At 39.4% G+C, this 25,952-nt stretch overlaps 2 protein-coding genes across 3 annotated transcripts; one reads left to right on the forward strand and one right to left on the reverse strand.

Moving 5' to 3' along the window:
• Positions 1-773: 773 nt before the first annotated feature.
• On the reverse strand, positions 774-20,037 carry smad2 (SMAD family member 2). 2 transcript variants are annotated; one of them, XM_023407262.2, is made up of 11 exons: positions 19,898-20,037; positions 16,799-17,335; positions 11,691-11,780; positions 10,791-10,984; positions 10,298-10,432; positions 9,987-10,049; positions 9,675-9,728; positions 9,274-9,486; positions 8,859-8,996; positions 6,872-7,016; positions 774-5,206 (listed from the first exon to the last, which is right to left on the reverse strand). In XM_023407262.2, the coding sequence occupies exons 2-11, from the start codon at positions 17,053-17,055 to the stop codon at positions 5,083-5,085; spliced, it is 1,413 nt and encodes a 470-aa protein (XP_023263030.1). In that variant the 5' UTR covers positions 17,056-17,335; positions 19,898-20,037; the 3' UTR covers positions 774-5,082. The 2 variants fall into 2 exon arrangements, with proteins under 2 accessions (XP_023263030.1, XP_023263029.1); XM_023407261.2 differs by having other exon boundaries at positions 9,975-10,049.
• A 1,913-nt stretch (positions 20,038-21,950) lies between these two features.
• LOC111655742 (N-acetyllactosaminide beta-1,3-N-acetylglucosaminyltransferase 2) lies at positions 21,951-24,295 on the forward strand. The gene has a single exon (XM_023407244.2). It carries the CDS (start codon positions 21,974-21,976, stop codon positions 23,315-23,317), a length of 1,344 nt encoding a protein of 447 aa, XP_023263012.1. The 5' UTR covers positions 21,951-21,973; the 3' UTR covers positions 23,318-24,295.
• The last annotated feature ends 1,657 nt before the right edge of the window (positions 24,296-25,952 follow it).

Consider the following 25,952-nt stretch of genomic DNA (forward strand, 5'->3'; position numbering starts at 1 on the left):
ATTATAACCTTATGACAAAAAAATGAATCACACTTCCACTGTTAATTGTGTTCTAGTAGAGACTGATTGCAATTATTAAACATATATGTTATCTCTATTGTTTGAAATTGAGATAAAGACAATATATGTTGATGAATTATGAAGTAAAATTTTATTTCAGAATTGTTTTTAAAACCGCAAATATGTCCCGGGGTCAATTTGACCCGAGGGATACCAGAGGGTCCCAAAAGTGAAGACAATACAAGGGTTAACTTATGATATAGGGAGACCCGGACTCCTAAAGACATTTTTTTCAAATGTCATCAGTTTCAATGAAGAGAAATTCTAAATTCACAAATAAAAAAAAAAGTACAGTTGATATGAAGAGCCAATTCTCCATTGTGTATTTCCCATACACTATACATTGGTATTTCCCCATGAAAAATTTCTCCATGTAAAAAAAAGGATAGACCTATCCGATAAACAGATAAAGGCTAGCCATTTCTTTAGACAGAAATGTGACATGAAAGTAAGTTCAGATGTTCCTCCATCTAACCAAAGGGAATGTTTCCATTCTAAATGGACAAGTTTGTCTGCTATCAATATTTTGTAACAAGTGTCTAACACCAATCAGGAGACCGGTAAACACAAGTCTTACAGCTCAACAATAGTAGGAAAGGTGTTGTTCTCTCTTTCCAAGACTATCACAGTGTGGATTATGTGCCAACCACTCAACAAAACAATTGCAAAAGTGTTTTTTGATTTGTCAAACACAAACAAGACACAATTTCCAGTTGAATTAAAACAGCTTTATTAGTGTACACTGTAAGAAGTTGTATGTATATGTAGAATAGCTGGAAAGTCTATGAAGATCATCATCAGTGTTTGAAGAAGACAGAAATCCTAACAGCTAATGAATATGCTCTGCTGATAGCAAGAAAAAGTGTGTATGGTAAAATAAACGTAAAACTATACAAGAACACCACTAGTGACATGTAGAAACTTCACTTTCTCCAAAAAGCCACCCTCTTAGAAATTCATCCTAAAGAGGCTTTTTATGGGGTTACACAATTGTCATCACAAATAAGAAAAAAAAATACATTATGTGATCTGTAAATAGGACTGTGGACCTTCAGAATGTGTAGATGTAGCTTAAATGAAACCTCATTTGGTCTCATCTGCAAAACACTGAATCTTTAGGGAAGCAAGAAAAAGGTGGTTGGTCTTCAGGTACAATGTTAGGTGGCACTCATTGAAAGAAAAAAAAAAAAATAGAAAGGCTTTTGCTGGACCCTGGCAATATATTTAAAACAGTTTGTCTAACCATCAGAAAGTACACCATGTGCATTTCTTAATGGGAAAATATGTCTGAGTATACAGTTCAAACAATCTGACGCCGCTGCATAGAACAAACATGTGGGTTAGCATAAACAATAATCTCAAAGGTATCACCAAATTTTTGTTATAGCATTTGTGTACTGACCTTGGCAAAGTAAAGTCAACTTTTTCCCTATGAAATAAAAAAAAACAAAAAAAAAACAGACCAACAAGACAGGACAGACAGGTGGACAGATAGATAGGTACACATACAGAGAGACAACATCACTGCATTTGGCTGGTTTTGTTTGGTTACAAGTGAGTATGGTATGATTTTCCTAAAAGTAAGTATAGTTTATAATTTGCCTGGGTGAAACCAACATAAAAACAGTTTGTCCTGCAGGGCCGTCATTTGCTTTTGAGATTTTTCAAAAGTGTCAATCTTTCACTTTGGTCGGAGTTCATTGCCCTGTAGGAGAGGATGTCAATGCAAATTTTGTTTTCTGCAGGATCTACAATATGTATGATTCAACATCATGATTTCTGGACTCCTTGTCACAGCCCTTGTTTCAAAAACTTAACTTTCATTATGCCTTCATTTGGTCTTCTACAACAAATTTTAAAATTTACATTTCCCCCACTTGTTGCAGTAGTGAGCAATGACAATAGGAAATGTGAACATGTTTACATGCACCAGCATCACTGTGCATCAAGTTAAGACCCTCATCAGGTTTTTGTCAGTTTGGAGAAAATTAAACAAGATATCTGGAATGTGGCAGTATGAGTCAAGATGGTGGTGCAAGTATACACCTTGTCCCATTTATATATATTTACATGTACGACTTACAATCCCGTTTTACGTGATAACATTCTGTTTATGTATTCATTGCTGGGATACACATGAGCAATACACTTACAGTAAAGAGGTCTCAACTGGGATATAATATCATAATACCTGTGTGCATGTAAACACACTCACTGTAAATTAACAGTGTACAACCATACTGAGAATGAAACAGCTGCAGTGCTGAAATTGGCAGCAGCTTTTACACTACGTACTGGAATGTCATAAATTGCTAAAATAAGACAGAATTCAACAAATTCACCTTCCATAGTCAGAGCTTTTGAACTTAATACCAACTGTTGTGATAATGAAAATTAATACTATGTTGCCCAGCTGCTGGATTAAATCCTAGTACCTCCAAATTGTCAGAATTCTGGTTTTATTTAAGCAGCTTCATTTTATAATAAGTATGTTTTAAGAATGTATCTTGATCTATGCAATTAACCAAACCTCAAAAAGGACATTAGCAAGTTTAAGCCAATAAAATGCAACACCTGAAAACTGGAGTCATTAGATTTCATCAGCAGTTAGGTTTTTTGACAGAGTGGATCTGCAGTGTACAGGACATACTTGCATGCATTCATTCTTTGGGACAGCACTATCATAATTTGGGTCACACCACTAGAGCTGAAGAATTAGTAACAGTAAGGCAAAGAAATTTATTTTCCAACAGTTATAACAGCTGATAAATTCCAGAACTCAGCAGCCACTTTTACCATTTTAGCAGCCAAATGAGGTTTTGAAGAAAGGAAGATGGTAGTCATGATGTCACTCAGCACACAACTGGCACTGAAGAACTGTTGTCAGTGGTAAATGTTATATCCTATGCTACATACTTCACAAATCATCATCAAGCTGTGATAATTTCAAACAGAGGGCATATTCTAAAAAAATATTGAATTCTAATAAAAAGGAAGAAAGCTTTGAAGATTTTAAATATATTTATATATAAAATACATGAAAATACAAAAATGTAGCTAAAAGAATGTGTAAAGAAAATAATAACTGTGTAGTATAACTAGCTTGTCAAATACTTAAAGTTTAAATACTTTGAATTGAAAAGATTTGGACTCTAAAATACCAATGTAGGTACCAGCTGGCTTTTAGATCAGGGCAAGAAATCTCATTAAACTCAAATGAACGCTCCAAACACTTACAATAAGCCAATTGAGACAATATAAGGACAAAATCTTAATAGCGAATATTCTAAAAATATGAAAGATTTTCTTTTAATACTCTTAACTTCAAATGGGATTTGCAACATTCCTATCTGTACATTTCAAAACATATCTTGCTGTATTTTACATCAAAGGCATCTTTTTTTAGGGGTGCATGGTTTGGGGCAGTGCAAGTACAGTATAGGGGCAGTTTTTAAAGTCCCACACTGCAGGACTTTTCCTATTTTAAAGAATGTCAATAATGGAGAAACTGTGCATCAGTCCAAGCATTTGATCAAGAGAGACTTGCACAGTTTCTACATCTGTGAAACATTAAGAGATGACTCCTTCTCTTTTTGTCTGTTAAACAGCAGGGGGCGACACTGAAGCTTAGACTCTTGGGTTTACACTGAGCCCTGATCCTGCGTAAGGCTGACATAGGACTCTTCATATACAAAATGATATAATTTTAAAAATGGAGACAGAGACAGAGAGAGCAAGAGCATGCAGGAGGGAACATAGATAGTACATCTTGTTAGGCCTCAAAAATGATAAGAACTGTGAAAAACTCCTTCTGCATTTATTATTGTCTAAAAGACTTCAAACTGGATGAAGTTCCACAGGGGTGACATATCACACACTCTTGCTCTGAGGATTCCCTAGCTTACTCATTCCAGTTATCTGTGCTGTTTAGCAACTGACCACACTTTAAAATAAAAACTCCTCACAGAATTATAAAAGACATATTCAGCTCTGATCCACACTCAAACATCTGCCCCACTGCACACTCAATGTTGAATAGGACCAATCAACATTTAGCACAAAGAGGAAATAATTTTTTGCTATGTCAAAACAATTGTGTTAAAATGGCTAGTTAAGTGATGTATGAACTGCAAAAATGTGTCTCTGTTACAGTATATTTGTGTGCATGTGAACACGTAAAGATGGGGTATGTAATATTAATTACAGACATCAACCTTTTCTCCCAGTGGTCAGAGCTGAAGACCATGCAGTCCGTCGTAGTCAGGTCTGTGGCCACAACAACACAGGACTGATGGGGAGAGAAGCAAGAGAAGCGGAGATAAAAATGGACTGGAAGTTTGGTCACCGAAACCAAGAAATGCTAAGAAATTCATGTCCAGGCGTGAAGTTGACTTTGGTTGAACATGAGCCTGGAGTGGCAGTATGACTGTTAGTCAACCTTGTGTAAACGCAAATACTGATGCCGAGTCAAAGCTTGTGCTGTGGTAGGTGGTGAAGAGCCGGGGTGGACTAGTGGTTGGAGAGAGTGTCCTGTAGCTAAAAGGTCACATGTTTAATCCCAGAAACAGCCATTGCTTTGTCATTAAGGAGGACACTTCAGCCCTCCCCTGCTTTGTGTTTCTGGATGAGAGCCTCAGTTAAATACCAAAAACATGAATGCAGTCTGGTCCATTAAGACAGCACTGTCTAGTCATTTTGATATTGCGGGTCGATTTTCTATTATTATTATTAGGTCCATGATTACTGGAATGTCAGCCTGACGTCGATCCAACAGAGCCAAAGGTAATCAGGTCCAGTGTGACATCACTGTTAACATTCCACTATTGTCCATTAGTCGTGTCATTCCTTTCATCCTCCAGGTCCATTGTTTAATCTTTTTTTTTTTGTTTGTTTTTGTTTTGTTTTCAAAAAACGTTGTTAGTACATCAGTTTAAGACCGCATGGTTGTCTCCTTTAGGACACACTGTTCGAACGTTGTGTAATGTCAGTTTGACTTTTGCGTCCGCATCAGCAGAACCCTGTTTATGACATACTGGAACAGCGCACTGAGGGTGATCCCATCTGGGTCAGCACCTTATCCAACCACTGGAGGGGGCCGTTGAGATGCAGCTCAATCCAACAGGGGGTGCTGGTTACTGTCTGACGTCTGCAAGTGTAAAATACATCATAAAGGTAAAGACAAACTTCCCACTGGTTCTGCTGGGTCCAGCTGTGGCTAAAAGTTGTATGGCATGTGGTATTGATTATAATAATAGTCAAAATCCTTGTAACATTTATAGATGATGACAGGGTGACAGGAAACAGTCGCAGCCTAATACAAAAAGTAGTGTGTCAAATGTGAGTAGAAGTAGAGCACTTTTCCTAAAGCGATTAACAACAAATAAATAAAAAAATAAATGGGAGCTTGCATTGTCGAAATCTGACTACACAATAAAACACAGCTGACTACTCTGTGGCCCTGCCAGGCTTGGCCCAGGCTCTACAAACAGCAGAGACACTGACTGTTAACCAGACAGGCTACACAGCAGCTTAACCCTGGCCAGTGAGGACAAGCCAAAACACCCCCACAAACACTGCTGTCTGGCTCCTGGGAGGGTACAACACAAACCCGAGCCAGGAGCAGAACAGATGTTTGCTGGATGGATGGCTGGATGGCCACAGAGACAGAGATACAGACAAATGCCCTGTAATCTCTCACATTTTGCAACAAAAGGAGGAATATAATAAAGTTTAGGTTCAATTTTATCCATGCAAAGTAAGTGATGATTCAGAATCTGAAGGTAAAATCAAAATTTGTTTCTCACTGTCTTAATTCATGTACTCTATACTTAAACTTAGTGGCATCCCGTCAAGGCGTAAGGATTCAGTAATATTCGGATCTCGAGTCCCTTTTCATAATTTTCTCAAAATTGAGTGCAGTAAAACTATTGACAAATACAGTTTTACAAGTGACCTTATTTAGGTTTAAGAAGTTGTGCCCTTTTCTCAGAGGTGCTGCCTCTATATTTGTAGCTTTACTTAAGTTCAGTCCATTAAGCTGAAGGCATATGACATCAGGCTATGAGTCGTGTTCAGAGCAGATGATACAGATGCTCTATGCACCAAGCAGCATTTGGAGAGTTTCCAGGCTTTGCTGTGATCTAGCCACACTGACTTAAGCTCAGCCAGTCCAGGCTTAAACATTATGATGAAAAGTTGCTGACATTTAGAGCAGCCAGCAAACTTGCCAAATGTAGCCTCCACCATATCATAGCTGGTTGTGTCACAAGGATGTTGCAGTAAATAAAATACTAAATACTCAAATAATAAAACCTACAAGATACAACTGACCAAAATAAGGATACACCTAAAAACCACAATACTCAGAAAAAAAAAAAAATGCCGTCTTCAGTCACACCAAGATTTATAATAAAAATATTATAAAAATGTGAGTAAAATTTCAATTTCAAAGTAATGGCCATGATCACTTGTACTGAGGCAGCTAAATTTGAGTACATGGAGAATATCCAAACAGGACGAGGCTCGTAATAGCTGTTTTAAACCATTTAATTTAAAATAATCCTCATTTGCTAGAGGAGAAGCAATGGACTCGTCCCCTTCATATCAATTTTGTCACAAACAGAACTAGGCGCAACCAACAATAGCCACTGCACAGACAGCAAGTCATAATGTCACCAAGCTTCTAGCATGACCCTTGTTCACAAGGACACACAAATGAATTTCTCTGCACCACTTTCTGGTCTAACCAGACTCCTACAACCATCACTGATGATAATAAAGGAGAGAATGATGTGGTTAAATTGCAACACACCTGTACTCTGCTCCCCAGCCCTTGACGAAGCTCATCCTGATGGTGCACATCCTGGTTAGCTGGTAGACTGCCTCGAATCCCTGATTGACTGACTGGGCCAGCAATGCAGCAAACTCTTGGTTGTTAAAAATCTTCAGATTACAGCCTAAAAAAGGAAAAAAATATTCAGTGCATTTGTAAAGTCTTCAGACCCCATAGTTATGTTGTAGCCTTATGCTAAAATAAAAAATAAAAAAATAAATAAAAAGATATTTTCCCTCTTCAATTTACACTCAATAATTTTTACACCCATAATGACAAAGCGAACACAGAGTTTTAGAAATGTTTGAAAATTTGTTAAAAGGAAATAATGGAATATCACATTGACATAAGCATTCAAACATTTTACCATGACACTTGAAATTTAGCTCAGGTGCCTCCCATTTCTCTGCTGACTGGACATGATTTGGAAAGACACACCTGTCTATATATCTGTTTCACAGACCAAAACCATTTTTTTTTTTTTACCAGGCTGTTTATTTCTGCTGTAAAATTGGGTAATTCAACATGCAGGTCTATGGGTATTTGCTCGCTTTTGGAGCCAGCTTCAAGTAGTCATCAGAGGAACTGCAGTTTTTGGCACAAATGTGTTGGCTTAATTTTTCAGCCCCGGAGGTTGCCGCTCGGTGCAGAATGATGAAGGAAAAAATTATTTTTTTTTGATTTTAGCATAAGGCTGGAACATAACAAAATGTGAAACTAAAATTGCCGCCTCGCAGTTGTACGCCTCCGCCAACCAGCAAAGTTGCAGGAAATATGGTCACAATCTCCCCTTCTGTTCCTGAGTTACAGCACTGAATAATGGCCAGAAGTGTTTTTGCAGAATGATGATGATGTCACAGTGAAGCTGACCTTTGACAACTTGGATATAAAATGTCATCATGTCATAATTTCTCCTATTAAGACATACTTGTTTTTGTTTTGAATGTGTTATAATTAGTATATAAATACGTGTTTGTTTGTTTTTTAGGTAACAGTGACCTTTCACCTTTGACCTCCAAAATCGAATCAGTTCATCCTTGAGATAAAGTGAATGTTTGTGCTCAATGTGAATAAATTCCCTCAAGGCATTACTGAGATATCGCGTTCACGAGAATGGGATGTACAGATGTACAAACGTACAGACGTACAGACGTACAAACGTACAGACAACCCCCTCAAACATAATGCCTCCAGCCCTGGCTGTCGCCAGTGTGGAGACATAAATATTGAACGGGTATGAACACTTTCTGAATGCACTCGTGGTGTGAGGCATAGACTGGTCATCACCACCAGAGAGAGGAAATTCAGACATAGACCTTTCTTCATCTCGGTGGACGATGAAAACACCAGGGACACTGATGGAAATACTTGAAACACTAAAAACGAAAGTTACCTATTAATCATTGTACAGCAATGTACATTTTCAAAACCTAACTGACAGATTTACTTCACCATGTCTTTGAGGATAACTTAAAAGCATCTAGCAGAGGCATTGTGAATCTTGAGGTGTGGGTGTATTTTATGTTGGTGATTATTCTCCACATGGCTGAGCAGTCCAACCCCTGAACAATCTACGAGATCCTTGTGCTTCCTTTCAGTACAATTCTGCGCCTCAGTAATGACACTGTTCACAATGCTGCTCATTTGGCCAGAAATGAAATGTTCAAAGTTACATGGGTAGAGATGAGTCAGTGTGTGTGGGTGAGAGTCGGAGAAAAACTGTCACATTGTGGAGGGCATTAGTGCTCTCCATGATGTAGCCCTCACTCAGGACTATTTTCATCATAAAGGTAAGCCATTATGTACCAAGAGTTATGGAATTTGTAGTACTGACTCTTTTTCCTCATAGGGATCCAAGCTGCCAGATAAAACCAGACATCAACCCTGCAAATATATCTTATTAGCAAACCAGACAGGAGGCCTTTTGGAAGATGTATAGCAAGAAATATTATGTGTGTTTATAAACCTGGTGGTATCTTGCAGACTGTGGCAGGATGCCAGCCGTATCGCTGGTTGCAGTTGGGACTCTGGACAAAAATGGCACTGTCGCTGAGGCACTCGGCGAACACCTCCCCTCCGATGTAATACAACCTCACGCCGCGACCTGCAGAGTGTGAGACAGGAAATAATGTGAAGATAAAAGGGACAAAAAGAAAAGGAGGAAGACATAAATCATGAAGAGCGTTTACAAGCAGGGTCTAAACATACATGTTTGTTCAAACAAATCAGTGTAAAGAATCTGAGAAAAACCCGTTGGAAACCACTGAAAAGGAGTGCTGCAACACCTGCACTGAGCAAATCTTTTTAACTTTTAGTACTGATAATAACTGATAAACTGCACATTTATGTGTGTGTAGATGTGTGTGTGTGTGTACTTGTACCTATATGTCTCCTTGTCATTTCAACAGTTGCATTCCTGTTAACATTACTGAGAAGCCCTAGACAGAAGCGTTCAGAGTTGGAGGGGTCAGTGAAGCCATCAACTGTCAGAGATGGCTGTGAGGCGTGGAATGTTTCTCCAACCCGCTGGTTTAGCTCATAGTAGGCTATAGAGCACCAGAAAGCTGGTTCACTGTAGGTGACCGGCTGAAGGTCTGGAAAACAATAAATAAAGGAGGAAACATTTTATATTTCCTTATTTTAAAATTTTACATTTCTACTCTGGGTTTACAAAAAAAAAAAATCAAACAGTTTCTAACATTTTTTAAACTTTGAGAGCTGTATATTGACTTACAACTAACAAAGATGGATTAAGGTACATATACACATAAGGCAGTCTTACCCAGGCCATGACTGACAGGCGACAGGGTGCTTGGTGACATTTCTGCTGGTGAACCTGGGAGAAAAAAAAAAAAAAAATAAATAACACCTTTTTGTAATCTGTATTATATTTGATATAGAATGTGGAAACTGTAGTTAATATGTTCACTGTGTTAATTCTATGTTTGTCAACACAAGAAAATAATCACAAGTGTGGCATTTAAGTTGTCAAAACTGATCTTCTGACCCTTTTAGTGTGTCTTTGTCCAGTCAGTGAGATGCACAACAGCATGTACACTACCACAACACTAAACAAGTCTACCTGATTCCATACTTTGATTCATCTGCTGGTCACTGGTCTCTCCATCTTCGCTGATGTAGCCAGGTGGAGGGGTCTCTGTACACAGAAACATTAAATAAGATTACATTGTTGTGCCTATGAGACAGAACTGAGGTCTTTGTGTGAGGGTTATGCATGTATGATCACCTGTACACAGGAAAACAACCACCATGCTGGCAGTCTTATCTTTAATTAACAACCTTCTATTAAAAATAAATCTAGTCGGCTTGTATGACAGATAATGCAATAAGTGAATTAATTAAAAATGAAAAACAAAAATTTTATTTCCTGCTCTGCATACAGACCCGGTATATAGTTATTAGGAGGGTCTATGCCAGCAGGGAAGTTGGTATTTTCAGGGATGGAGTTTGTAAAGTCATCTAGAGGTGGAAGCTCTGTCAGAATCTCTGTATGGCGTGGCACCAACACTGGAGGCAGCACTAGAGAGAAAAAGCAAGACAAATACAATTTGTTGTACAAACCACTTTCACATTAGTTGTATAATTAAATGCACTTTTTCCCCAAGCAATTGTGTGCAAAAAAGTCGCACACGAAAACAAATAAACCTAAACACATCTAGACTGATTTCTATAGCTCAAACTGAATTAAAAACCAGTAATGAAACTCCCAACAGATTCAGCTGGCATGACCAACATCATTTGTTAGAGGGCACCTTGAAGATCACAGCCAGCAGTGCTCAGAGTAAAACCCTTTCTCTCTCTCACACACACACACACACACACACACACACACACACACACACACACACACACACACACACTTCTCAAAGATCATTACCAGGCGTCTCCACTCTCTGGTAATGGTAGGGATTGACACACACTTCATCCTTCTTGAGGTTGAAGGCGTACTGGCAGGTGTCAATGGCCCTCAGCTCATGGTGGCTGTGAAGGTCGGGCCATCTCCACAGGCGGCAGTAGATGACGTGGGGCAGGCCCTTACGATGGGATACCTGGAGACGCCCGTCCAGCGACCTGGGAGGGTTGGGAGAAAGGATGGCTCACAGCTCAGTGATGTGCCCAAGTCTTGACAGCAGACCATAAGCTGGGAGGAATACTTGGAGGTGCTCATGCTTTCTGTAGTGTGTGGCTTTATAGGATAATAGGTATGTAATATCCAAATAAATACAAACAGGAATAAACAAGAAACCCAGTGGAGTTCAGGACGCTGATGGTGTTTTATTGCTAAACCTTGTTTTCTAAGATTCATCAGCACAGTTAGAAAGAGCCACTATACAGTAAGAATGATCTCTAAAACTAGTAAAACAAAAATACCGTTTATCTTTTCTGTTCCTTTGTAAATCTAAGTTGTAATTGACTAGCCTCATTTTACAGAAAAGCGTATCTCTTTTAATAAGTATCTCTATTAAAATCACCATTAAACTGATCTATAGTCAAGTATTTTGGTCACTGCCTGATAGCACATCACACATGAGCTTAATATAATGGATTTTGATTATTACATTTACTTCTTACTGCTGAATCTGCGTATTACATACACCTCATCAAATACAGCTCAATTATTTTCTTATTGCCTGTGTCATGTGCATTATAACACTGTTGCCCGGGATACAAACAGACAATTGCATTACCATTTTCACTGTGTAACTTTTGCAGCAATGAAGAGATGTATAACAATTGCCGACTCATTGTGTATTTGTGTGCATGCGAGTGTATTCACCTGCTGTGGTCATGGTATCCGTACATGCCTGTAGAGTCCCACTGCTCTATCGTGTGGCCTGAGCCTAGACCCCATAGATCTGAGCAATTGCTACAGACACACAAACACACACACACAAAAAGACATGCATACACATGTACACACACAAACGCAGGCACAAGACAAGTGCAAAAAAAGGATAAAAATAAAAGCAAATAGATGGTGAACATGAGATGTCTTATTCCAAATTAGTAGGATGAAATCACACATACAAATATTCACAGCTGGTCTCTTATTGACATGAAGGAGGGCAAAAAAATGGGCACTCTCTCTCTTCAATAAGAGACTATAACTGGATGATAGGTGATCATATGACAAGTCCAAATCTGACAGTGATGTGGTACAATCAGGTGATGCAAGGAGCTAGAAGGGATTAAATTGCAGCGGCCTGTTAAAACTTTTAGATGAAAGACGATACCAGGATGAAATAATCTTTGATTTCCGCTTTCCCGCTCACGTGTGATCTTACTCACACTGTAGAAGCGTATGAAAAAGAATACGTCTAATCATTTTACTTGGTTTTTGAGCTTTAAAGTTAAGCAAGCTCCTGACTGCATAGCCTGACTGCACATAATATCTGAGTTACACATACATATGATTCACATTTCTGTGTATTATTTCTAAGCCATGAGGAGGAGTGTGATGTGAAGCAGCGAGTCACACAGGGTCACACAATATGTGCATCTAAACAACAATATGAGAATGAGGGAAATAAAGAAATTCAATAGACTACACAGAATGTGTCAGGACATGACAACTGAAAAAAAACAGATACAAAACAAATGTGTGTATACAAGTACACAGTGTGAGGAAATCACACAATCCCGACTGTTGCTAAATTGTTCTCTAATGAGAGGAGAGGAGAGGAGAGGAGAGGAGGAGATTCTGCTGTCTGAACAGAGCAAAGTGATTGCCAGACCTGTCTGTACAAGACCTGCTATCTCGACACTTATCATCCTACTGAAAGAGTTCTACAAATACAAGTTCGAAGTATCCTATCTCCAGACACAGCTCATGCCTTGCCATCTTCCCTCCTCACATAAAAGGTCAAAAGAACAATCACTTCAGTGTCCGTCTGTCAAAAGCTTTCTCTCTGAGACTCATCTACTTATCTACTTGCCAGTAAATCACTCTGGATAAAAGCTTAAAAGCTAGAATTGTAAATTAAATTTGTTTAGATATCAGCTAAACTGGATGATTTGTAAAACGTCATGAGGATATTTTCACTCCAGAGCCGTAAACTGTTTTGTACACAGTTTTTGAAACCTTCTGAGTCCATTCAGTTACCTACGCCTGCTATCCCTAGACAGAGATGAGCTGTTGCACTCTTCCTCTATCACACTTCCTACCTCCACCCAAGCAGAAATCTACAAGGCCCTACACCTGCTATCTCCTGACAATCCTCCAGACACCATCCTGACATCCTCCACCGCCCAACAAAACAAGAACTACAAGAGCAAGAGCAATTTATCTCAGATTTTTATCAACCTTGCGTCTCTGTGTTCAAAGGTAAGTGAGTTATACATCAAAATGCCTGGAATGCTAACTACCAAAAACTGCTGAGAACTGTCAAATAATATATCTAGACCTACAACTTCATGGTAGGGATTCCTTTAACATGTAGCCATTTTAGCCAAGCCACCATCAATCCTTGAAAAACACTCATTTTGCAGACAGCCATTCTTTCATTTAACCTCAATACCACTGTGTGTCAACTGATTACCACAGGACAGGCCACATGTCTCTTAAATTAGTGTTTTTATGATGATCTATGGGCGCAAGATAATACAAGAAAACAAACATTAAGTTCTACTGCTACAAACCCTGAAATCCTGAGGTTAAAAAAAAGACAACTCTTCCTCTTAGCCTGAGGACAGCAGCAGTATTCAAGCAAATATCTAAAAAGAACCGCCATCACCTTATCAGCACCACTTCAGAAGCTATCTAGTCTACATTCCTCACAGTGAAGAAACGGTGAGAGGCCTGGCATCAGACCCTTTCATGTCAGATGGTTGTACTTCTGCCCTTTTTTAAAAATCTTTTTGGTTACATTTACAGTAGCTCTCTCCACCCTTCTCAACTACACTCTGAACTTCCTAATATTTCCTCATCAACCCAAGCAGTTTCAGTTAAAGTCTATAACCACATACTGTATCTATATATGTTGTCATACACTATGTGTTGCAGAATCACCTTGGATAAATATGGGTTACCCTTCATTATTCACTCATTTTACCTTTTGTGTTACTCTAGCATTGCCCTGTTTCATACTTCATTTACACAACTTAACAATACTCACATGTGTTGAGAGCTACTCTGTATGTGAGCCAGCACTGATGCTCTCACCAGTTCAATTCTATAACTTAAATATTACGACCCATTATGGAGCAGCTCGATGCAGAGTGTAAATCTACACAGCGTGCATTAAGACTGCAATGTGATTAGATCTGTCTGACCTCAGTACAGGGTGCATTGCTGAGAAAGTAACCACCCTCCAGGAGCGCCATCGTCCGATATTACTTCAGTCACAGAGGATAAATCCTTCTATGATTAAAGAAAAGTAAACATATGCATTGCTTTAACACCTCCTCTGCTAAACCTGCATCTGCCATGTTTATTTTTCCTATCACCCCTACACTTTCTCAGCATGTCACAAAGCTGATGCATACCACATTTACTCGGGTCGTATTATAACGCCATGTATGAATGAGGACTTCCCCCATTTGTTTCCATCTGTCAAAAATGAACCAGAGGAAACAAGATGGTGCAGTCATCAGGGATAGCATCCTTAGGTCAAAGAGCAAGGTTCAAGACACAAAACTATCTGGTTGAAGCAGGACGCCAAATGCAGCTAACTTGCGGTTGACATGAGTGTAATGGACTTTTCTCTCTGTGGGGAGGGATTCTATTATTGATACTTTATAATTAAAAGGAAACGCAGAGAAAGGTTAGATTACATAGAAAATTTGAGAAGGGAAGCTCATAAAATCTTCACAGAGCAGACTAGTGATCTCCCTGTTCTGCTGATCCTCAGCACACTGACTGATGTTAATCACATGCTTTTCATGGGGGTTCCCTTGTCTTTGCCACTTTTGTCACGATAAGGTTTCACCTGGTCTGGTGACTTGGCTCATGTAACTATCATGCAACACAGGAGAAATCTATACTGACAGACACATGAACCACTCAGTATCTACAGCATTAGCAGCTTTGGGTGCACACGGGTTCCTTCATAAAAAAAAAAATACTCCAAAGAAACAAATTTACTCAAAGTGTATTTTCAAGTGAGGTGAAGTGAGTTTTTCTTGTGAAAAATAATGAAGATCTAATGCAACATGAGGCCAAGGTTTTCTGTTTTAAAAGAGTCTGTTCAGATTTGATGGATGAAAGTTGTTTGTTTTTTTTCACTGCATCTTTTCTCCATCTTGAGAACCTTTGCCAACACTTTAGGATAAGAAAACACTCTTCACATTAAATGAGGTCTTGTCATACATCCTACATCAGTGTTTGTAGGGGGGTGGTGTATTCCCCAAAGCCCAGGGCAAACAAGCTATTTTATGCCATGCTTAACCGTTCTTGCCAACAGCCATCAACAGCCATTACCAGCCATTCAGACTGTCTTGTTTCTTTGTCTCCATACTTAAAGATTTTGTTTAACATTTAGATTTTACTTCCAAGTAGAGATGCACCAATAGCATTTCAGAACTGATTCAGGAACAAAGAACTTCATTAAATGGAGTAGCCAGTGCCGAGTACCAATCCAAACACTTAATTAGTCACCCATGTTGTTGTCATGAAGTACACACACCTGTGCTAAACAAATGTGTGCCTTCAGTTAGACACATCAGCATTTGGCATATTCCACTCTGCATTTTCCTAGAAACACTAGATGTTTATTATGCCAAGGATATTTTTTTGAAAACATCACAGTATCTACACAAACTTCATTCGAAGAAGGGCTCTGATGCTGCAGAGTATTGGTGCATCTCTACATTTAAAACTCATTTAATACGCCCACTGTTGGAGTCTGTTATAAGCTCTCAAGTCATCTAATCGAATTCCTTTTGATGAACTTCCTCTGATCTTAATCTAATTGGCACTTTCCAACAAGTTGTGTCAACCTATCTAATCAGTGTTACAGGATAAAAGGCAATGCTCAAAGGTTTTGTAGCTGTAAAAGACAACAGCATTGACACGATCAGAGCCCGTCACACTATCAGTAACTGCTCAGAATAAAGCTAACGATCACAAGCTCTGCACATAGTGTGAATGTATACATTTTCTGCATATAGTCAACACAAAACAAGTTTGGCTGGCATCATGTGTTGGACATCTGTTTCCTCCAATCAGGTTTCACTTCTGCTGCCTTGCTAACCTATGGCACAACAGAATGGGGAAGCGGACCCATTGTTGCACAACAGAGACTTTTCTTTCTGCAAGCCTGTGGGTGCCTGTCACCCTCCTGCTTACTTTCATGTGTGTTGACACACCTAGCTGTGTTAATCTGTATTGGTGGTATTGTGGTATACCAGGGCACATGAACTGCGGATGTGTGAATATGAACGCAACATGAAAGTGTGCTTGAGCTACAAGTCAGTGAATAGAATAGTTTTGATCATCATTTAAGACATTTATAAAACAAAAACGTTGCCCATTTACTGACACAAGTTTCTCAAATGTGAGACTTTGTTGGTTTTAAATTATTTTGAAATTGTGTTTTGAACCTCATCCTGGGTTCAGGGAGTCAGAATGGGCAATTTTCTACATTATCTAAATTTCTACTTGTTAATAACCGTTCTAAATGAACAATAGTTGAAAATCATTAATTGGCAGATTGATTTAAATTGTGTATCTATGTGTAGGAATGTACATCTGTTCCTCTGACCTGATCATGATGGTAAAATTGTGTTTGTGTGTTACCTGGTTGTTACTACCCCTGTGACAGTGGCCATGGCGTGTGTGTGGGGGTGTGTGTGTGTGTGTGTGTGTGTGTGTGTGTGTGTGTGTGGTAGAGAGCAAAGCCAGAGAAACACAGAGGAGAGGATTGCATACGTGTGTCCTCATCTCACCTGGGTATGGTGACACACTTTGTGTTGCTGTTCTGTGTGCTGATGGCTTTCTCGAGCTCATCAAGCTGCCCCGTCTTCTTCAGCTTCTTCACAAGGCTCTTCACAGCTTTTTCACACCATTTATCCTCCTGTCCTCCTCCATTCTGCTCCCCTACTCCTCCTATTCCTCCTCCTGCTCCCCCACTACCTGCTGGAGTCTTTTTCCATCCCAAGAGGCGTTTCACTACTGGGGGAGTGAAGGGAAGGATGGAGGACATGGTGGCCTATGTGTGTGTGTATGTGTGGACCCAAGTGTGTTTTGATGTCCCTCTTAATCTGATGTGATGAGAAAAAGGGACAGGGGAAGAAGGGTGATACAGGTTGTGGACTGTTGACTGAATTCCAACTGGAGATTCAAAAAAGCTATATACAGAATATATGCACGTATTTCTGAGTAATGTCTAATCAGAACTAAGGCATAGATCTTGAGGACTCTTTAGAAATATCAGATAGAGAGCACAAAACATAGGGAGTGAAGAGTAGCACATCCAAAGAAACCTAAGAAATGAGGGAAAGAGAGAAAGCACAAATTAACACTTGTAAGAGAGAGGACAGATAAGAAGATACAAAGAAACATTCATTTCTGTAATGGTGAGACCAATTGTGCCCACACATTTGCCCAGAGGCATGACTATGATATCTATCATAGCCCCCCACTGCTAACCCTCCCACTATCTACCGTGCTGTATGTCAGCCAGACTAGCAGCCATAGCACTACACACCCTGTGCAAAGTTCTTAAAAATTAACTGACTGTGTTTTATATTGAGCATTTGTTGGACAAACTCTGATGAATATACTCTACTGCTGGTGCACACTTAGCTGTGCACCCATGCTTCTCAATCATAATAAGAAAATTAAGCTCTTTTGTTTGCACAAGTAGGTTTGTTATCTTGCAAAACCACTTCCAAACTGTAAGTCTTCAGATCCGGTAACACAAAGACTTTTTTGGGGGGGGTGCAGATTGCATCAGTCAGCTTACTGATACTGATGCATTAACTTCTTACATATTGTATATCATGGCAATCTATTTAAATGTCACAATTAGTATTGAAAGAATAAGATTTTAGTTCTGTGTGCTTTTTTTGAAAACTTTAATGATGGTTTAAGGGAGTAGATATATTCTTACAAAATGTCACATGTCAGTTAAGGTACTTAACCTCACAAATTCTCATAATACAGCTCTGCACAAATCACATATGATTGTTCAAAGTATTACAGACCTTGTGCATTAAAATAATTTTAAGTTTTACTCAAAATAGTGGAGGGTGTGGATGATTTTTTATCTTTATTTGTCCAACCTTTAAAAAACTCATTGAAGAGAACTTTAAATGTAGAGTCATGTTAAAGCATCTTTTTTTTTTTTTTTTTTTTTTACTGAGAAGAGAGGAATTTATGTCTAAAGTGGCAAATCTATGTCAATATCTATACTAATCCCAAAATAATCCTATAGTAAACCTATGCTATTATTAAAACCACTGTTCGCCCTCTCATAGGAAAGCTGAGCAGTGTCTAACTGTGTTAAACCCCGGACAGGAGCTTAAAGCCTTACCAGATGAAACATGCTGCCCTATACAGAATCTTTTAAGTTTCACAGATCATTCCTTCAGACTATCAGTTATTTTGGCAGGTGAGCAATTCACTGTTTTAAATTTCATATGGTGATTTTGGAATTCAATGGCCACAACGCACACTGAACAGTTCTGGTTGAGCTCTGACTTGCATGTGTAACCTTATACAATATTATGGTTCTCATATTATTGCCAGGATGCATTTCCCAGCCTAATGAGGAAACACACATGGCACACACACAGAGCAAATTGAGAAAGAGACCTAGACAGAGTACTCTAACTGAATTATTAAGTCAAATTTGGCTGTCCTCTCAAAACACAAACATTTTTGTCATATGTAGATTAGTTCAGCCGATAACTGATCACCGACTCACTCATAAATAAATACAGACAGAACCACTCAGTGATGCAGGTTTTTCAACTTAGCTGCCAGGGAAGAAGGGATAACTATCCTCAGCATGTTACCCTGAAAGTCCAAGCTCCTTCTAAGAATTAATTTCGCAGGCTTAACCCTTGGACTGCTTACTATTAGTGTAAGTGTATGAATGGCTTTCAGAGCTAGTCAGACCATTCCTGAAAATAATTAACTACAGTCTTAGTCCTGCAGTTCCTTGATATTGTCTAAACATCCAAACATGCTTTCCATTAGAGCCATCATACACTACACAAATAATAGCTTTGGGGAGAAGGCTTTGATGCCAGCATAAGAGTCAGAGGCTGGAAAAAAAGTATGTCTGAGTCAAATATTGTAAGTTGTTCAATACCTTAAATGGGGTCCTTGGAAGTGATTCTTTAGCAAAATAAAGGATCACTTAAATTCATAATTGGTTGAAGTGGTTGCTAATTTTACTAAAGGTTGATACATAAAGGAAATGTTATAAGAAACTCTTAAAACAGCTAAAAGCTCGTGAATTGCTGCTGGGGGGGAACCAGGGTCGTATGTGGGAGCCTTTCAAAGTGAATAGAAAGTCTTAATGTAAGGAACAAAAAGCACAAAACGTGCTGATATCGGCACAACGCATATATCTAGTCGAAATGCTGACCACGGCTATCAGGGCCTTGTGGGCAAAATAAGCAATCTTATTTTGTCTGAACCGTTTTGTCTTTTTTGTGAGAAACTGCCTGTTTGGGTTACTTCTTCCCCTGAAACCGTACACATAACAAACGCACGGTTTGAAGAATAAGCTAACGCTACTAACTGCTATTCAGACTAAACAGCCAGTGAATGTAGACTTTGACAAGACACAAAAAGCGACTTGGTTTTAACGCTGGGTGTCAATTGCTGTGATATACAGGCACAGTGAAAATATTCAGGTTTCTTTTGTCTCGAAATGACTGATAGTCCCCCCCCGCCTCTCTCCTCCTCCCCTCGCCTCCAAAAAAAAATCCGCTAGCAAGCTTGCTACTTTGTGTCACAGACAAATAAATAGGTCTGTTGCATGTTTCCTCGCTTGCAAATCAAATGTGTTTCATAGTTAAAAACACACTTACCACACGCGGAGGTGAAAGGACACCGAACGGTCACTCGGGTACCTGTCCGAAAAGCCTGCCTGTTCATTATAAATGCATCCAGAGAGACTTTAAACTGTATTTTCCACATCCGAGCCGCCGGGATGATGATGGCCCCTCATTCAAAGCTCAACCAAACATGTACAGCAAAACATAAACGGCAACGCGACGCCACCACGGCCCGCCTTCCCTGCCCTCCTATTGGCTGAAACCCGGGATTCAGCCGATAACCTGTTGCCAGACCGGTGTTCTATTGGCTCGAGGTCATGTCCGTCATACGTTGTTACGTACGAAGGTATGTCGGTGATGTTTATCAGTGGGTACCTTGATTGTCCTTACAGAATTGCATAATACAGTAGCTGGTCAATAGAATAGAATAGAATAGAATAGAATAGAATAGAATAGAGTAGATTAAAGATAAATGCAGCCTAGTAGACAATAATAAAATAGAACATAGTCCTTTTTTAACGTTTCCTACTCTAGTGGTTTAACACCCCTACACCTGTGGTTTAACACCAATGTACTCATGATAGGCTATGACAATTTTGTATATCAGTAAAAGTATATGATATATTAAAAATAAAGCTCATAATAACAAACAGAAGGTAATGTCATTCATTTACTGTATAGGCTACAGTAAAATATAAACCACAGTACAGGCTGGTCAGTGGAGACTAAATGAAGGTAAATGAAGGCTGAATATTAAAGCGTGTTTCTTCTTAAATGTTTTGAAGCTTTTTTCATTCATTCATTCAATAATACATATGGATACAGTATGTAAAGGATACTGAAGCCTTATGCCAAATAAAGCGCAGAGCAGTATCACCTATCATAAATCATGTGTAGTAGCCTACTTTAGATGTGCTGAAGTAGTTTTTTCATGTTTGTGTCACTAGTGAAAAATTAAATAGCTAAAATAAATGACCATAAGTTTGCGTTTGCATCAACCTTTCATAGGTCATTTGGTCGCATCATGCAAATACGCAGACGTGCACCTGCAGCACCTGCATGCAAACAAAGCAAACTCTGTCTCTCAGTGGAGAAATCATTCACTGGTGTAGCTGCTTCCCGTGCAGTCTGTCAGCAGGAGTAGTAGCGTACGTCGATCCTGTGACTATTTTCCTCATTGTCGACCATAGTGTCAAGGAGCCAGAGGCGCATGCTCTGTGCGTACAGTGTGCCTCACCTGAGACCTGTTGCTCAGCTGCGGATGCTACTGTGAGAACGACTGTGGCGGGTCTAAATGATGCTTCTCTTTATCATTCATTTATGGAGATAAATGAAGCGCTACAGACCTGCCATGCTATCACCAGCCTATAACCAAGCCGGATGAAAAAACGAAAACAAAAGGGGGACACCACAAGCCAGTGTGTCTTTTGTCTCAGTTTGCTTAAACAACGAGAGAAGTTCACTCACCTGTAAGTCATTTTATGCTTTGTCTTTCATCCATTGTCTAAATTAGTAAAGTGTTTGGCAGTTGACAGTTGTAAGAATGACTGTCAGTATACTCCATAGCAATTTGCTGTATGCTGTGCGCCCTATAGAGAAACAGCATGTTGGACCCTTAAGATCCATTAAGCAATTAACCAGCTGTGACGTTCCATTTTTTTCATACAGTGGAATTAAGTTAATTAAAATATTGTAAAAAATATATATGTATCAGAAATGTGAAGCCCGAAACACTAATGTGGCAGTGTTTACCCAACTTTTAAGAGTGAAGGAAAGAGGGCGTTAATGTTAATGTTCCACAGTGTGTCTACAGGGGCTGTGTGCCTAGCGGCAGGTAAATGCAGAATGATGCTCTGAGCTTGTAGACAAGAACGGATAATAACCCTCACTGGACCATCACCAAGGAGACAGAAACTCCAGAGGGATGACTGCAGTGTTTGCCATAAATATTAGGTAGATCCATGCCACTGCAGTAGTCTGAATTCAGTGAGGAAGGAGGGTAATTTAAATGTTTTCTCCGTTAGCAGTTTAAAAAAAAAAAATCTTATTTCCTTATGTCCTATTTTTTGTCCATGTGCAGGTGAGTGTCTGACTTGTACACTGCAGGCAATGGGCAGATGCTGCAAATGCAACAGGAGACTGCTGTGCATGTGCTTGCTGCCTTGCATGATGACCGGCCACCTTCTGATTTATATCCTGGTGTCCATATTCGTCACCATCTCCTACACTCCTCCAAAAATAAACGTCCACTATATTGCCCCGGGGATTGCTCCTAACTCTTCTGCTTTGGCCTCTCACCCACTTGGCCCTTTCTGGAACCTTCGTCTGGAGGACAGTGCACTGTGGAACCAGTTGCAGCATGCTTGGGATCGTCAGCACAATCCAATACTGCGAGGAAACACAACAGGGCTAATGAGGAAGCCGAGAGCTAAGCTTGAGTCAGAAGTCGAGGTTGAGTGCCTCTCTGACTGCATGTCACACAAGTGTACGCTCCCTCGTATGCAAGATTTAAACAGCCTGCCCGAAAAAATGATATCATTTATCAGGTCAATGCACTGCAGGGAGTATCCGCTCCTGATCAATCAGCCTGGTATGTGTAGGAGGCAGAACAGTAGCTTTGGTTTGGACACTCCCATGCTCCTCATGGCCGTCAAATCTCAAGTGGGAAACTTTGAAAACAGGCAGGCAATCCGTGAAACATGGGGACGCAGTGGTCTGGTGAGGGGGGAATCAATTAAGAAAGGCGGATTAGTGCACACAGTGTTTCTACTTGGGAGGCAGGACTCAAGTACAGGTCCTCATCCAGACCTCAATAACCTCCTGAATCTTGAGAACCAGAAATATGGGGATATCCTACAGTGGGATTTTAGAGACACATTCTTTAACCTAACCCTAAAGGACCTGCTGTTCTGGCATTGGCTCCAGCAGTACTGCCCCACTGCCATCTTTGTGTTCAAAGGCGATGATGATGTCTTTGTTCGAACAGATGCCCTTCTGGATTACCTGAACAAGCAGTTAGAGGAGCAGAACCTGTTGAGAGCCCGTACAAATGAAACTAGCATGAATTTGTTTGTTGGGGATGTAATCAATAACGCAATGCCAAACCGTGAACCATCCACTAAATACTACATACCAGAACGTTTCTACAAAGGTGGTTACCCACCGTACGCAGGTGGAGGAGGGGTTGTGTATTCTGGCTCACTTGCGTTACGACTGAAAGAGGTGTCTCAGAGGGTGCGCCTTTTCCCTATAGACGATGTGTATCTGGGAATGTGCCTGCACAGACTCGGGCTCGCTCCAAGCCATCACGCAGGTTTTTTAACCTTCGACCTCCCAGAGACAGACAGGGGAAATCCTTGTGCGTACAGATCCGTTCTGCTGGTTCACAGACGGAGTCCCAAAGAGATGCTGACGCTGTGGAACCAGCTCCAGAATCTCCCCGGTCGATGCTAAAGCTCATTTGCCTGCCAAATAGGGATTCATTGAGTACAGGGTGAATGCTGCCATCACACTCAAATGAAAAACATAGACACTGTGACTGCATATTCTTGTCAAGCAGGTAGTACCCTATGAGGGTCGCATGTAATGTACCTTTCCTCCAAAGAGTTACGTAATTCTGAGGAGGAGACTGATCTACCTCAAAGGGTACTTTTTTTTTTGAGGGCATTACACAATTTGTTTTTAATCAATACTGATATGTATTTGTAATATTTCAACCTAAAAGTTTTATTTTACTACCTTATAAAGAAAATGTAAATATAATACTTTACATATTGCTTCATAATGTTTGAAGAGAATACTTTAGATATCTCTGTGATATGTTTGAAGTTCCAGCCAAGATGAAATTTAAAAATGTCTCACATCCACTTTGTCCAACATGAAAAATGGAACAGATCCTGGTGAAATTGATCGTTTTCATGCGCAGTAAGTTTGCTAATAATATATAGCAGTGCCTGACTTTGACAGCGGTTATCTTTCAGCCAGGGAAGGTGTAATGTTTAGAAGAATTATTACCATGGCAGCTCGGCTAATGTTGTTTTCACCTTGTGAGTGTGTGTGTCGTCATGGCAAAATGTGGTCCTGGAGACACCTACTGTAGCAGGAACTACCACAGAGGCGGTTTGGAGGTGTTTATATGTCTGTGGACAGGTTCTTTCAGCACAAAAGCGTCACAACCCTGCAAAATACAGTCGTTAAAATTTACAGGGCAATAGTTGACACCAAAAAGAAATGAACGCGAATTTTTTTTTCCCTGAACAGATGCTGTTTTACACTAATGGTTACTAAAAACAAAAGTCCACAAATATTGATTGATTTGAAAAAATGAATAGGACTGTCTGGTCTGGTGAGGTTATGCAGCTGATTATTTATTGAATGATCTTGTCTTCAAATTGGGGTGAGGTATTATTGGAGATGAACCAGCATGTTATTTGTTGCTGCCCTCAAGAAATGCTATTAAAATGTAAATAAATGTGGGTAAATAAATGTTTGTCTCTAAAAACATACTTTTATTGAATATCATGATTTATTTATCTTTAGCTTGAAATTAAATTATATTTTGCTTGCAACAACATATAAAAGTATGATGACCACTAAAGTAATATCTCTTTAAAAAGGCAGAGCATTATGCAGCTAATAAATCACCAGCCTTGTAAGCACAGCAGAGCAATTAAATGTAAGTGAATATTTACTCAGAGCATTTATAGTCTGATATTGGAAGGGTTTATGCGGCCAGTCGTGTAGGTAGCTGCATCAATGTGCAATACATAGAGGAAGTCTACAGTTGTGTGTGATTGTTTGATTGTTCACTTGACTCTTTACAGAAAATACGAACTGATTTGCATGTGGGTTTTTAAACAAATATGGATCATGAGAATTTTGAGCTTTGCAATCTGTTTTGGGTCCTCATTATTTCAAGTGGTTGGAAGCAAATGAGGGACATCTATAGTTGTATGAGCATAAACAATCTATATTTAGTATACTTTATATAACTTTGCATATTTATTTTTACATACCAGACAAAGCATTTCGTAAATGTATTTTTCTCCTATAGCCAGAGAAGACATTCAAACAGAGGAAGTAGAAATGAGACCCCAGGAAATGAATCTCCTCCAGGAAGAATGAAAGTTGTCACAGAAAGTAAAAGAGAGGACAGAAAAGACACTGAGTGTCACTTATGTCCACAATGGACAATTCAAAAGTTTGATTCTTAAACTATAAGGGTGATATATCCTTAGAAAACACTGTGTTTCTCTTCTCTTCTCTTCTCTTCTCTTCTCTTCTCTTCTCTTCTCTTCTCTTCTCTTCTCTTCTCTTCTCTTCATTTTATTGTATTAGTTTAATCTAGTCTGGTCTCCATCATTGATTTTGTTACTAATAGGCAGACAGTGGCTTCAGAGTAATGTGGTTGTAGAAGAAGTGAAGTCTATCTAAGGAGAACAGGAGGAGGACTACTGAGCTGCTGAGCACTAATGATGTGAAGTGGAGAGATGGAGAGAAAGTGAATTCAATTGGAATGTAGTTATAATCAAATTTACCTACAAATTACATGCCAAAGCTTCTCTAAACAGTTTTTAATACATACATTACTACCTCTACTACTATTGCAACTAGTAGTAGAGGCTACAATTAGACTTTCATTGTTTTCACTACAAGTTTAATATGCTACAATATCTAGCATGGCTTTGTACCATCTGAGGTACATTAGACAATGTGATTGTTGCATTTTGGGTGTAGTGTCACTTTAATATAATATGATATATGAGTTTGAGTGACATCTACTGTTCAAGTCCTGCAAATGCATGAATGTTCCTGACAACACGAGAATGATCCAGTGACATCAGCAAACCTGAGTAACAGCTCCTCCCAGTGGAGAGCTGTGGTAACGACAGGAAAGTTCCTGAAGACTCTGGAGCTCCTCCAGTTAGAATATAAAAGCTGGGACAGTCCCACTGCTGAGACAGAATCAACACAAGCAACACAGAAGACAATAGACACTGTAACAGTGTTTCATCCCACAACAAGAGGACTCGACTCTAAACACACTCTGAAGATGCTGTGCTCTCATGGATTCCAGTCTGCCCTCAGT

This window comes from Seriola lalandi, unplaced genomic scaffold (genome assembly GCF_002814215.2).
Source record: "Seriola lalandi dorsalis isolate HSWRI2012SDOR001 ecotype SW California unplaced genomic scaffold, Sedor1 jcf7180002054332, whole genome shotgun sequence".
Taxonomy (NCBI): domain Eukaryota; kingdom Metazoa; phylum Chordata; class Actinopteri; order Carangiformes; family Carangidae; genus Seriola; species Seriola lalandi.

Excerpts from the sequence above, each read along its gene's own strand:
- smad2 (XM_023407261.2), bottom strand. The coding sequence starts at position 17,055 with ATGTCCTCCATCCTTCCCTTCACTCCCCCAGTAGTGAAACGCCTCTTG. Across the intron at positions 8,997-9,273 it reads AATGACAAGGAGACATATAG|GTCGCGGCGTGAGGTTGTAT; the intron begins GTACAAGTACAC and ends CACACTCTGCAG. Across the intron at positions 7,017-8,858 it reads AGTCTGCAAGATACCACCAG|GCTGTAATCTGAAGATTTTT; the intron begins GTTTATAAACAC and ends TTCCTTTTTTAG.
- LOC111655742 (XM_023407244.2), top strand. The coding sequence starts at position 21,974 with ATGGGCAGATGCTGCAAATGCAACAGGAGACTGCTGTGCATGTGCTTG.